At 34.8% G+C, this 13919-nt stretch overlaps 1 protein-coding gene across 6 annotated transcripts; it reads left to right on the forward strand.

The window, feature by feature from the left end:
• The first annotated feature begins 1038 nt into the window (after positions 1–1038).
• On the forward strand, positions 1039–13430 carry LOC117220561 (uncharacterized). 6 transcript variants are annotated; one of them, XM_033470646.2, is made up of 3 exons: positions 1039–1502; positions 3086–3187; positions 13279–13430. In XM_033470646.2, exons 1-3 carry the CDS (start codon positions 1344–1346, stop codon positions 13366–13368), a joined length of 351 nt encoding a protein of 116 aa, XP_033326537.2. In that variant the 5' UTR covers positions 1039–1343; the 3' UTR covers positions 13369–13430. The 6 variants fall into 6 exon arrangements, with proteins under 6 accessions (XP_033326537.2, XP_033326538.2, XP_033326535.2 ...); XM_033470647.2 differs by having other exon boundaries at positions 3089–3187; XM_033470644.2 differs by lacking the exon at positions 13279–13430 and adding an exon at positions 6024–9578.
• Positions 13431–13919: the final 489 nt, after the last annotated feature.

Raw genomic sequence — 13919 nt, forward strand, 5'->3', positions numbered from 1 at the left:
ATTAAATAATTTTTACTTTACTTTGCACTGTAACAATTTTAAATAAATCTTACTTTTCTCCCTACTGTAACAATATTAAATAATCTTAACTTTACTTTGCACTATAACAATATTAAATAACTTTTACTTTACTTTTCACTGTAACAATAATACATAATTTTTACTTCACTTCGTACTAAATCCAGATTAAAGAATTTTAACTTTACTTTGTGCTATAACAAAATTAAATAATTTTAACTTTACTTTGGATTATAACAATATTTAAATAACGTTTACTTTACTCTGTACTATAACAATTTTAAATAATTTTTACTTTTCTCTGTACCATAACAATATTAAATAATCCTACCTTTACTTTGTACTATAACAATTCTAAATAATCTTAACTTTACTCTGTACTATAGCGATATTAAATAATTATAATTTGACTGTATATATATTGTAGCAATATTATATGTATAATGATTACTCTCAAGTTGATAATCTGAGTATGTTACACATATGAAACATTTACATAAATAATTCACAGTCAAAGGGTTCTTTGCGTTTCTTTCGTAGGACCTTTCTCAACATACATTCTACGATAGCATGTTTCCAAAGAAGTACATATTATTACTAAAATTTGGAATTTTATACAAAAACTCGCGCTATAAACTCGAAAATGGTACATATGTATATCAATATTCTTAAATTCTTTTAATTTTTCTATTGTTTTTAGAACGTTATAACAGCATTTTAATAATATAAGCATTTGCAACCACAATATTTTTGCTACCGCGATAACTGGAACAAGTAGCTTTTTCAATCATCGTTAATTACATTATTCACATTATTTTTCCTTTCCATTAATTTCGTATGAAAAAGCCTTCAACATTCTGAACTAAACAATATGAAATACAAGGGAAAGTGAATTTTCACGTAAATTTCAGCTGAAAATGCATAGATCCACCATCGTCCTAAATTCGAACGAAACGAAGTGAATTAAAACAAACAATAACTTATGTTTTCTTCGAAAGCTCATGTCCCTTTATAACGCGACGAACCTTTCGGTCAGAGCCAGCTCGGTTTCCACCGAGCGAAAAAAGTCGTGTCTATTAGGAGAGATTTTTAAATTTACATTTCCAAACGTCTTCGTTTGTTTCAGGGAACACTAGTGCCCCTTTGTTAGGGTGGGAGCCGTGCTATAAACCAGCGATTTAATAACCCACAGAGAAGTTAGACCGTCAAAGCTCGAGACGCGGAACTGCAGCTGCCGGCGCGGCGCGGCGCGGCGCGGTGTGTTGGTTTAAAAATTGCAGTTCCAGCCAGGCCGACACGTGGGGGCCTTTTTTACGACTGATTTGATGTTGTGGCAGCCGCAGAGCTCTGTGACGGACAGAACCGTTCGCCGTTACGGAGGTTTAAAAGCAGCAGTAAAAGGACCTTCGGAGAGCGGTGCGCTGTTGCTGTATCGCGGCCGCGTACACAGGACAAGCGGATGCGATATGGATCTACGGTTCAGGGTGAGCCGTGAGCTGTGTACTCTGCTCTCCGTGTGTTGCGAGTCGCGTGTGTCGTGTGTCGTGCGTCGTGTGTCCTGTGGCCGTGCATCATCCACAGGTTACACACGTCTAACTATTTACGTACAGCCGCGGCGGACATACGCAGTGGCTAACGAAAGTATTCGATCACTAGCATAACTTTTAACTTCTACGGCATATATTTAAATAAATATACATCGAAGGGAAAAAATACTTTACGGTATATTAACGCTTCCACAACCGCGCTAGAAAGCTAAAAAATTTTCATAAAATCAAAATATTTCATTCGATTAAACCAAAATTATGAAGCAAACTTATATGGCATCGATTACTTCTTCAGCATTCGTATCTCTTGCAAATCTTGATAAAATTAAGCAATCATTTTTAATCTTTGATTAATCATCCATTCGATCGTCAACCGACCGAATTTTAAACGGGTAGATCTCCCCGTTCGGTTGGTTAAGTGTTAAAGTAGAATACTATAAATGTCGAAATACAAAAAGAAACATTCGATTTAATATAAAACATTACATACGTAATATTAAAAAAATATTGCATAAAACACAGAATTTGCACGCCATATAAGTATTCGAACGCCTTATAAAATTGAATCAGAAAGTTAGAAAAATCTTTTCAAAATTCTTATTACTAGTTTTATGCATCTATTGTTTAACAATATGTTTTAAGAAGTTTGAGATTTTAAAAATCATTATTTATTTATAACCGATGTCATTTTTTTAACACGATTGTATGATTTGTTTATAGTATGTAATTTTTTGTTGTTGCAACTTGTACGAACATTGTTTATCATCACTGGACTGCGGACCTTTATGGGAAATATTAGGTCGAGTGATAAATAACTTTCATTTATCTATCAGACATTTATTTCGCTTTCTTTTTTTACTTATTTCTTTTTTTTCTATTTTATTTATTTCGCCTTATCTATTTAGTGAAAGCAAAACCTTGTTTGTCCCGGTGACTCATAGTGGGTAGATACGAACAATAGATTCTATTTAGCTGTTTCGGAAGTTATTTATGTCTCGACTTAATAAAATTGTTCTGAGTTAATTGTAAGGAACAAGATTTGAATAAAAATCGATAAATGGAGAAGAATGTAGAAATGTCCTTACATTCATTACACTTTACCATTAACGCTACCATACAGAAAGGGTATAAATTAATTTGTATCGCAGCTTTTTGATGGCGTACGTATGTATTTAAAAAATGCAACATTACTTTCAACTAGCTTAAACTTAGAAAAAAAGATAACTACAATTAAAGCCATTTTCATGTGTCGCCTTGCGAACGTGTAATTATGAACATTTCTCTAAAGTCATAATTAGACATTTATAGCAAAAATAGATAAACGAAACACAGAACTGTTAAGACGAAAAAAGAATTTTAAAATACAGCAGCATTACTTTCATTGTACTAACATCATTAACCTCTTACCTGTAGACGTATGAATTAATATTAAATATCATCGTCGTTTATAAAATCGTTGTAGTATTTAGTATACATTTCACCTCGTTATTTAACAATACATATACATATATTTCTTTTAGCAGATGTACAGCATTGGAAAACAAGTGAAAGTCGAGGTAAAAGGTGGACAGAGATCTCACAAGCAACAGCTAAATGTTGCCACAAGAGAAGACGACATTCCGGTGAATATGTTAATTTATTCCTTTCGTTTTTCATTGACGTACTTTTATCTTGACCGATTCCGACAATATTCATTTACATTCAGATAATGTTTCTACAGATTCCAGTTTACTAAAATATTTTCTCTCCAGATTTTCACTTCACGATGGTCAGTTTGCATTTAATAATTACGAGATTTCTTTTTCACGAAACTTTTTAGCCTGGTCTAGTAAAAATATCTTTATAATTAATTATTTCATATTATCTCAGTATAATAATAATAATATTCATTTTGATTTCAATAATAATTTTGATTTCAGTAATATTTTCATTTCAATATTAATTCCTATTTCATTTCATACCCTTAATGTTTCCTTCCAAGTGGAACGTTATAATTTTGTAGGCATTAATTGATTTAGCTTCTTATTCACTACAGAAATGTATTAACTATTACCTCTGTAAAAGAAACATTAAGTAATTTATTATTAAAAGCCATTAATTCAGAAAATACAGTGGGAAGTAAAAATATAAATGGCTGAATATTTGTCTTATGAAAGATAAGATATTTATGAAATATCTCTGATTGTGAAAATTTTAATAGTATATTCATTGCAAAAGTAGTATTGATATTAATATTAATATTAATATTTTCAGTTTATATGTTTGCTTAGTTAAATATAAATTGTAGTTAAGGTTTTTTTAAGCCCATTGTACATAGAGAAAAATAAAAAGCTATTTAAAGTATTTTCTCTAGGCAAGTCAGTTTTTCTATAGACCTCAATGAAACACGTTAAAAGACGGTTTTTTTACGACCGAGTGCTAAAAAAGATAAAAATTACATTATATTACTTGAAGCATATTATTACCTAATAAAAACATAACTTCTTTTGTACTCAATATATTTTTAATTGAGTGCAAAACATCTTAGAATTCGATAAACTGCATTAATCATAGCATTAGCAGCTGAGGTCATGTTTGATTCTCTACACCACAATGATACATTTAGATCTTGTATATAATTCCCCTTAGACAATAATAACATGATTAAAAATTTGCTATGAGTCTCGTTCTTATAATTAGAACATTGGCTTTCGGCTGAGTCGAGCACAGTTTTTCACTTACATAAGGAAAATCTTATTTACCCGAATGAAATCACTATGAAGATCTGCTGATCTCGCGCATATGCAACGTGCAACAGAAAAGTTCGATGCTTACGAAATTCAATGACAGGCTTTCTATTTATCATGCGTCTGTCGTGAAAACGATACCAGCTTGTTTAATCCACAGTTGTTGTTGCCATTTTCACGACTGTATAATCGACGATGTTTATAACAATTCTGTGCTTTATTTGACAATTTCTCCAGACGTATTTTTCAAGATATTTTACGCAGACTTATTAACCTTCCTGTCGTCTACAGTGTATATAAAAGTCATTTATTTCATTAAATTACCGAAAGTTAACTATTCAGGAGACGATTTAAATATATCGGGTCACAACAGACCCGATAACCGCATGCCGAGGATTCATCTTTTACCCTCGAGTGGTGATTCTAGGGTACAAATAAAAATTGTTAGGGAAGCACTACCATAAATGGGACTCTTCTATTTAGAACAAGATAATAAAAAAAAAATAAACGATCAATCTAATTCGAGTTTGAAACATTTGAATTCTTTTGAGTTCTTTGAGTTTTTTTACTGCAAGAATGCACAGCGTTAATATGGTGGTGAATTAAGAAAAATTAAAATTATTAGTGGAAATGTATTTATACCAAGCGATAGAATAAATTTTTATTTCGTAGAGCGTTTCTGCCACAAGTACAAAAATATTTAATTTAACCTTGATATGACCGTCGTTAACATCACTACGTCGAAAAATGTTGAAATCCTGGGCAAATGTCAAAATCAATAAAAATTGAATTCTTCGAATTTATCTATTGTCGTTGGCTTACGAAACATCTGTGCATAATGTTTTGACATGCATGAGTTTTTAAAGCATAGATCATAGTTGTTTTCAAGATAGCGTTGTGATTTCTTTTTATGCAGTTCTGCTAATCTGTTGATGCTGACAGCTTATATGACGTGTTTTGATATATATCTTATTTACATACTAGCACACACATACGGCCACGCACATTAATCTGTACATGTGCGACCTTGCAAAACAATCGTCTATAAGAAAGAAATACAGACATTGTTACTTTTCATTTACGTTTTCTACTACAATACTTTAAATCGCAGTTGTTTATCCTCTTTGGTTATTTTGTATAAATAAATCTAATGTAACATTATTTTATGTTTAATTATAATTATAATAAATTCTTTATATTTTCAATATGTTTTCGATATAATTTAAAAAACATTTATTATATCTCTAAATGATGAAAACATTGAATTTTTGAGATGTGTTATCTTTTTGTCGTGGAATATACCACATATTACGTTATTCTTCTTTTTTCTCTTCTTTATCCCTTCTTTTCTTTTGTTCTTTTTCTCCCTTCTTTTCTCTCTTGTCTTTTATCTCTCTTCATTTCTCTCTTTTCTTTTCTCTGTGTTTTTTACACTCTTTTTTTCTCTTCCTTCTTTTCTCTTTCTTTTTTCTCTTCCTTCTTTTTTCTCTCTTCTTTTATCTTCCTTCTTTTTCATCTGTTTTCTTTTTTCTTTCTGTCTTCTTTTCTTTTTTCTGTCTTTTCTCCTTTGTAAATAAATCGCATTTCACGTATTCTTTCGCAATGTTAAACCCACCATTAAGAAAAGGTGGAGTCAATCGGTTCATCGTATAAACAGCTCATTTATAATTATTAGTACATAAAACAGTTTTACAGCTTCTAAACCAAATCGCAAAAATCGCGTTATTTGCAGGTGTTCGAAACCAGGCTCCACCCTTAACGAAACTCGTCGAACTTACCCCGAAGCAAACACTCGCCATTGAAACAACAACGATAAATCTCGGCCGGTCGGTATACCTTAAACTCGAAAATACAGTAATTTCGTGGTTGTAACCGCGCGTGAACTCGAAAAGTCATTGAAAATGAAGGGGAATTACCGGCGTAATCTATCTGCAACGTCGAAAACCCAGGCGGGACGTTGTTGTACGGAAGATTCGTTGGTAGCCGAGGTCGTGTGCGGAGCCTAAATGGTAGACGTTCGGCTATATTTTATCCTTTCTTCTTGCTTCTTCAACTCGTCTACCATTTCCCGCTGGCTCTCTATAACATTTCATTATTACGAGTCGGCCACGCCATCCATGATTTATCTGCAGGCGAGCGTTTTCTCTGCGAAAGAGGGTTCGCGTGGAGGCAGAGATGTCTTGGTGACTCCGTCACGAAACAACGGAGCCGAGCAACGTGGAAAACGCTGGCGAACAACGTGAGGGAAACGGGCAAACCGTGGGCCGGCAAGAACCGCGCTCGTGCATGGAGTACGTAATTAAGAAAATGAAATCACCATGAGATTCACGTTTACGGCTGCGACTTCGAGAATACGTCGGCCCTTTTTTCTCTCGTCGATTCGCTTCTTTGTTCATCTGTGCTACCTGCAATTAACGATCGCTTTATCTAGCAAGCTTCCCGAGACCTGGAAACGGCGATCCGCTGATAATTCAATGATTTTATGGAACCGAACGATGCGAACAGACTCGGTGCTGGACAAACGCGAATAAGACGCTCGACATGTGTACACTGCCGCTCAAAAGTATGTACCAATTCTATAGAAACTGCGACATATAATGTTCAGACTGCGGAACTTTATGCAAAATAAAGATTGTCCGTGCGATTTTGTTTCTCTCATGAATAAGTTTAATAAGTTGTAATTATCATGGCAACATTTTTTAGTTTCTTCTAATTTATCACTATTTCACCTATGCTGTTTCAATAGTTTGATAGTTTAAGGAAAGGTTACAGCGATGAGACATCGTCGATTTATGTTAAAAGTTACGATACACCGGAGCTTTCTTCGAACCTAAGTTTGTTTAATAAGATCCTTGTCACTTGTTTCGATAACAATTCAGCAAACTCTACACATAAAAAAAGCTTAGACAGTTCGTTAGTACAAAAATCTTCATTATTACTTGCACAAGGTATAACAATTGCTGTTTTTAGAACGGTACAATTTTATAAATACTGCTTTATGACAAAGCTTGATACGGATAACTGACAATGATTCATATTATACTGATAAAATAATTATCACTTGCTTCTATAACGCTTACGCTACGGGCTATAAAGCTTAGAAAGTACGATATTATAAAAATCTTCGATTTTAATTGCACAAGATAGCTTACAGGTTATAAAGCGTTCCATTATTGCATCAATTTTGACTACTTCGTTAGTAGTACTACTTAGTTCTACTACTAGAACTTTCTACAAGAGTACTTTCTACTGCTTGCAGCATTTCGTGCTGAAAGCAGAACTTAGGCGACTCATTGCAACAAAATTGTAGCATGTCTTCATTCTAATTGGTCGCTTTAATAGCGCAACTGCTCATTGCGTCACTAAAAGACGTAATCAAGCTATCATCTCGAGACGAACGAGAAATACTGCGCTTCCATTTCCATTGAATTATTCGTTGATATAAAAAAAAGCGATGTCGATTTGATCCATCGAAAAGTAATATTAACAGGTGTACCTCGACACGTTACACACATTACATCGACGACTGCTCGACGCTTTTAAAGACTCTACAATTCAAATTTAAAAATCCACTTCGCTGAAGTCGATAGCAACAATAGCAACGTTGATTATATTATCAATCGATGAATCATCGCTAGCGATAAAATCAAACCATTCCTTTCGAGATCGTTATTGACTAGTCCATGAACGTTAAGCCATCGAGTTTAGTCTTGCCACAGTACCTCAAACTCAGTCTCCAGACCCGAGAGATTTTTCAAGATCCTGGTATTTTGGTGTCATTTGCTCGCACTTTGTAGTTCTTCAAGCCATATGACGGCTTTTATCAGTGATTCGTTGTCGAAACTCATCATGGCCGCGGAGGACACGCAACGCGTCAAAATTCTCTGCAAGAAGATAGCTGGGATCAGCAACCAGCTGACTGACTTCGAGGAGTACCTGCGAACATTCCAGGATGATCCAAACGCAACTGAATTAACCTGCAGGCTTCAACGGCTGAAGGACGTTTACGCTGGCTCCGACGACATCCAAGCAGAATTGGAGGTTCTTCAAGAAGGCATAAACGTAGAGGTAGTACGCTCCGCCTTGGAGAAGCATTACATACGAGTAGTCACCGCAGCAGAGGTGCTGCGGTCGAAATTCAAGAGCACCGATTCGAACAATAGAGACATTGTTCATTTTAAGAAATTTCTTCGTTTTGACGGCAAATTCGAGGATTGGCTGTCTTTCAAACATAAATTCTTATCGGTAATCGACAACCACGATGGACTCTCTGACGTTCAAAAATTCAAATTACTTTGCACGGCATTATCCGGTGAGCCAGCCAATGCCATCAATGCACTGCCAATGACCAATGCCAACTACCATAAAGCTTGGCAAATGCTTGAAGATACGTATACCCATAAGAGACTCACCGTCGAACGGCATGTGGAGCTTCTTCTAGAAACGGCTCCCGTAACCAAGGAAACTGCAAGCAATTTACGAGTTTTCGTAAATCACATCCAGCATCATCTTCGGTCCCTCACTGCTCTCAACGTTCCAGTCCAGAATTGGGACGCTCTTCTTCTCCCTATTCTGCTGCCCAAACTCAATCAGAAGACGAGGACAGCCTTCGCCGGCACGCTCAAGGGCACGCAGATAACCAAAATCGAGACGCTGCTCATGTTCCTCTCACAACGTGCGAAGGCACAGATTGATGATTCCCCTAGCCTCATTCCCCCTCGTTCATCTGGTTGCCGACAGCGGACAGAGAGAATGAAAGAGAGAGAAACTCAGGGCAGTCGATGAAAAAGGACAGCGACCAGTATGCCGGTGTACATTAACATCTTAATGGCCGCTCGCACAACATGTATGTGATGCTTTAATAATCATCACACAAAGGAAAAATATTCAATTTATTGTATTAAATATGTTGTTATTATTGTTGTATACGTTACCTTTTACTTTAACACTTAAAAATCTATTTAGTGTAATTTTTTGAAGAATGCATCAATTATATCGTTAACCAAATTTATCTTGTTTATATTATTAATAAGGTATATCATAATTGCACTACTAAAAAGTGTATTATAATTACACTATTAATACTTTGACCGCCACGGCACCCACATCTGGGTGACAGAGTTATTTAAAATTTAATTTTCGAAAATTAATTTCTTTGCTATAGTCCACTGTAATTTCTTAATTTTATTAAAATTCACAAGAGGTAAGAATGTTTGAAAAGTAATGTATGTCACATGCTATGTAATGTTTATGTGTATATTTCACTGAATAAAATACTTTAATTTCATGAGTTTTTACTTTTAATTTTTATTACATATAAATTGTCAAAAGTTTGACGAAACGCACGAACTTTGTAAAATTCTTTTCGGAGATGTCGTTTACAGTGAAATTTAATTTCACCTTCCCCTTTAATTGGAAGAAAAGATGCAGGGCTGCGATTTTTTTTCGCAAAGTTGCAGCACTTTGAAATAACCCTTGCATTTCTGGCTACAAGCAGCAATAGAGCAATGCGAAGGAAACACACGCTACTGAAATTTACACACTTACAAACATACATACACGCAAACATATACAATGTGCAAGATCCGACCGACATCTTTCCTGTTATACACATCCGATAATGCCAATGCCTGAGGTACATGAAAAAAATGCAAGATTTACCACAAAGTCCGTGCATTTCGTCAAACTTGGCAATTTTTGATATGACAAACACGGCCTCACATTTAAAGGGTTACAGTGGTGAGGGTACGTCAAACTTAAAACCCCGACACACAATGTCTTAAAGTAGAGGATTCAAGCTTTAATTTGGAAAAAAGGTCATCATCCTACGATGATTTTCAGCGAAGTTATCGTTGGTCAAATTTGACATTAACATATTAAACATAAATTTTAATAAAAATGAATTTCCTTCACGCGAACAATGCAATAAAAGTGAACAATTTCCGTGTAATTTGTAACAATGAAACGGTCGAAACTGTGTTGCCCGATACGAGCAGGTCCGACTGTCTTCGCACGTTTCAAGGATTTGTAAGAAGAAAGTTCACGTATCGTAATGAACTTCAAATTAAACGAAAGTAGTTCTCTCTAGAAAAAAGGAAAAGTAAAGAGTGTCGTAAGGCGAGAGACGGTATAAAAGTGAAATACAGTAAACATCCGCGAGTATAGTCTGCGACAGAACTGGATAGAAAATGAACGATGGCGGAAGAGAAGAAAGTCAATCGATAAGTGGCACAGCTTTCGAAAGCGAAAGTCCTTGCTGTTTGTACATGTTATATACAAGGTGTCCCAAAAAAGGCTTGCCCAAGCCGCGATAGCTGCGTCCATTCTTCGTTTCGTAATATTTGAAAACAACGCGTACGCGATTCAAAATAATGCTTCCCACACGGTATTTCTTACTTGCCATCGATTCGTGTATAATATTTCTTCGAACTTTAAAGTGGGTCACCCGGTACACTTTATTTACCTCATTCGTGACTGTGACGCAACGCTGGGAGACCACGACACGACACAACTACGCTCGCATTAAAATTAATTATCGATCAATACTTTCGTCATCCGCATGATCAATAAACATGTTTTGCCCGTGTATTTTTCGAAGTTAATGAAGTTGGCGGAAGATAATCTCCGTCTAAATTTATACAAACGTAACTATCAACCTCTTCCACTAGAAAAACCGGTCAGACACTTGATGAAGATTTCACACATAATGTAGAAAACACGAATGTCATCCGTTTCTTCGAAATCGAAACAAAATTTGATTCTTCTGTTACCAACAGACTGTGCATTTCTATGCAAAATAAAAATTGCCTCCATCAGTTGCAAAGAAACAGGAATTAAATAGTGAAGTTCGTTTTTTCTTTAATCACTTTAATAGATTAGAGATAAGACGTTGACAGTTTTAAATTCCTTTAAACTTTCTTCTAATTTTTTACTACGACGATGTGTGTGATTATGACGACTCTCAACTTTATTCACATATTTTTGAAGATACTTAACACGAAATTATTCGCATTCTTGTTGTTTCTAATCCAATAATTTTATTATAAAATTCAGCAATTAAGCACAAAGCAATATCTCCGTTACTATTAATGATGCTCAAAAATGCTAGAGGAATATATTGTAAGGTTCGAAAATACACATATTGCTGTGGAAATAGTTTTTACTTAAAGGTTATACTTCTCGAGATTTCAAGATCACCGATGTTTTTTTTAATGGGATTGCATATTTCTGTCATTACATCATAATAGCATAATGCAATCAACTCCGTACAATATCAACTTTTTTCAAGTCAAGAAATTAATTTCTACGCATTTTAATCACAACAGAAAACAATTACGCAGTAATAGGTGCACCCGCGGTGATAGGTTCCTTTACCATATAGTAATTTAAATATCGACAATTTGTCAGGAATCTGAAAGTCGGTGTACGAATACTTTTTAGGCTGACTGTACATAGACGTTTAGATCGTGTCTTGATGCTTTGAACAAGTTCAACGTAATGCAACAGTATTCCCAAATTCTTTAAATGTTTGCACTATCTTGTGTTTTGATCTACTCATTGTTTGTCATAAATGCATACAATTTTCGGGACTTCCAATATACGAGCACCCGCGTACGATAAAAACATTGAGCAACCGGATGCCGGATGCCGTGGCTGTGGCCACGTAAATCTGTTAGCCTGTACTCAGCCGAGGCCTTGAGAAGTTTCGAGCACTCGGTTCTATTTTCAAATGTGCCCAGTGCCGAGGCACCCGTCAACCTCTGCCGGAGCAAACACGTTTTTCGATATAGCAAATTGCTCTAAATTGCACCCTTCTTTGGTACCAAGTTTCAATGGGAACGATTAGCTTGACGTCACAAGGGCCATAATTTATATTGAAGTCGCAACTAACAATGCTTGCAACGATCAACGTCCGCAATTATACGGTTGCATGCAAACGGAACGTCGGTGACAAACGTCTGCAAACACTTGGCAATTAAATCTCTTGTATGTGGAGAGGGTTTTCTAGTATCTCGCTCGATTTTTTGTTCGTAACTTTGAAGAATTTTTGTAAATAATCATTAACGCTACATTTACGAAAGTTGATTATATATCAATTTTTACTAAAGCGAGTCAATTTGATTCGTACAATGCTTTTAGCAGAAAAAATAATTCCAAATCAATTTAAATGGAAGATTTATATTATTAAAAACTTCATTGAAAACATTTTTTACTCTATACAACGAAAAACTTCGTCTTCGCTTTCAGTTTCTGAGTTAGAAATAAATCTGGCTCTTTTTTTGGTCGGAAATACACTCCCTTCCAAAAGTGTTATGCCGCTCACAGAAAATTAAATTTTGAGAAACCGATAGGAAATTATTATAATTTCATCGCGCGCGATTTATTTCGAAGTTAATTGTATGAAATATAAATATATAAATATATAAATATATAAATATATAAATAAGTATACAAATATTTGTAATAATATATAAATAAAATAAATAAATAAATAAATATATAATACCAATGATTACAGATAAACAAATTTAATCTGTACAGGGGATAATGAAGGGTTAAATTCACTTATTTAGAATTATTTGTAATAAATTTCACATTGAATGGCATTTTATATGCAATTATTGAAGATTAATAATTTGTAATGAAATACATACATTTAAGTTTAACATGAATTTATACAGTCATTTACAAAATAATACATATCTTATTATAAATAAATAATCTTCAATAATTTTATGTAAAATGTCGTACAATTTTCAAATTTAATGTGAATTTTATTATCAATAATTACAAATAAGTGAATTTAATGTAAATACATATACATAAAATAAAGGTTAAATTAGGTTGCCCTAATTCCGACTAATTACCGTTTATTCTTGGCATTCGTAAAAAAAATTCTTTACCCATCATTTTCCCGACCTGTTGCATCAGGACTCCTCGTCTAAACTCGTTTTTCAGCTAAAGCCCGCCATGTTTTCTGGTTTTAGTGGAACAGCGACCAGCAACGACGATTCGTTTCGTGCCGCAATCAAGTAATCACGCTCAGCTTTCCTGTCGTCGACATAAACGTCCGTTGACTTTCGCGAACCACCAACGTGTCTTCTGCTGCGCGAACGAGATTACATTGACAGTCGCCCCGTAAGAGGTAAGTGGCCACTTTCAATTGTAACGGCAGAAATCCCGTGCAACTTTCCATTTCAATCTGGCATATTGTTTGGACGGAGTTTTTTGCGCGTGTTCCACCTCGTCTCGGGTAACGTCGCGTTCAGGTGGGCACCTTAGCCCGAAAAGTTGGCCACAATTCTCATAACTTCGTACGATTTTTATGAAAATCGACGCTACTATAAGGTTTTTTGAATTTGAAAATAATTTCAAAAATGCAAAATTCTAAATGGAAGATTGAGCGCTACTGACGCGAGTATTATTCTTAACTTATTTTTTGCGGAAGTCAATAACTTTTTGCTGTATTGGGCTAGGATTGTATATTTCGAATGTAACATTTAATAGGACGATCTTAGTTTCGAACTATTTTTATAATTAATTGTGATAAAAACGTCTGTTTTCCCGAATTTTTAAAACAGTTTAGTAGGTCGTACAAATACGCTCGTATCGGAAAGTACACTGCCAG

The sequence above is a fragment of the Megalopta genalis genome, chromosome 2 (genome assembly GCF_051020955.1).
Source record: "Megalopta genalis isolate 19385.01 chromosome 2, iyMegGena1_principal, whole genome shotgun sequence".
NCBI classification, from domain to species: domain Eukaryota; kingdom Metazoa; phylum Arthropoda; class Insecta; order Hymenoptera; family Halictidae; genus Megalopta; species Megalopta genalis.

Coding starts and splice junctions, on each gene's coding strand:
- LOC117220561 (XM_076518690.1), top strand. CDS start 8,102: ATGACGGCTTTTATCAGTGATTCGTTGTCGAAACTCATCATGGCCGCG.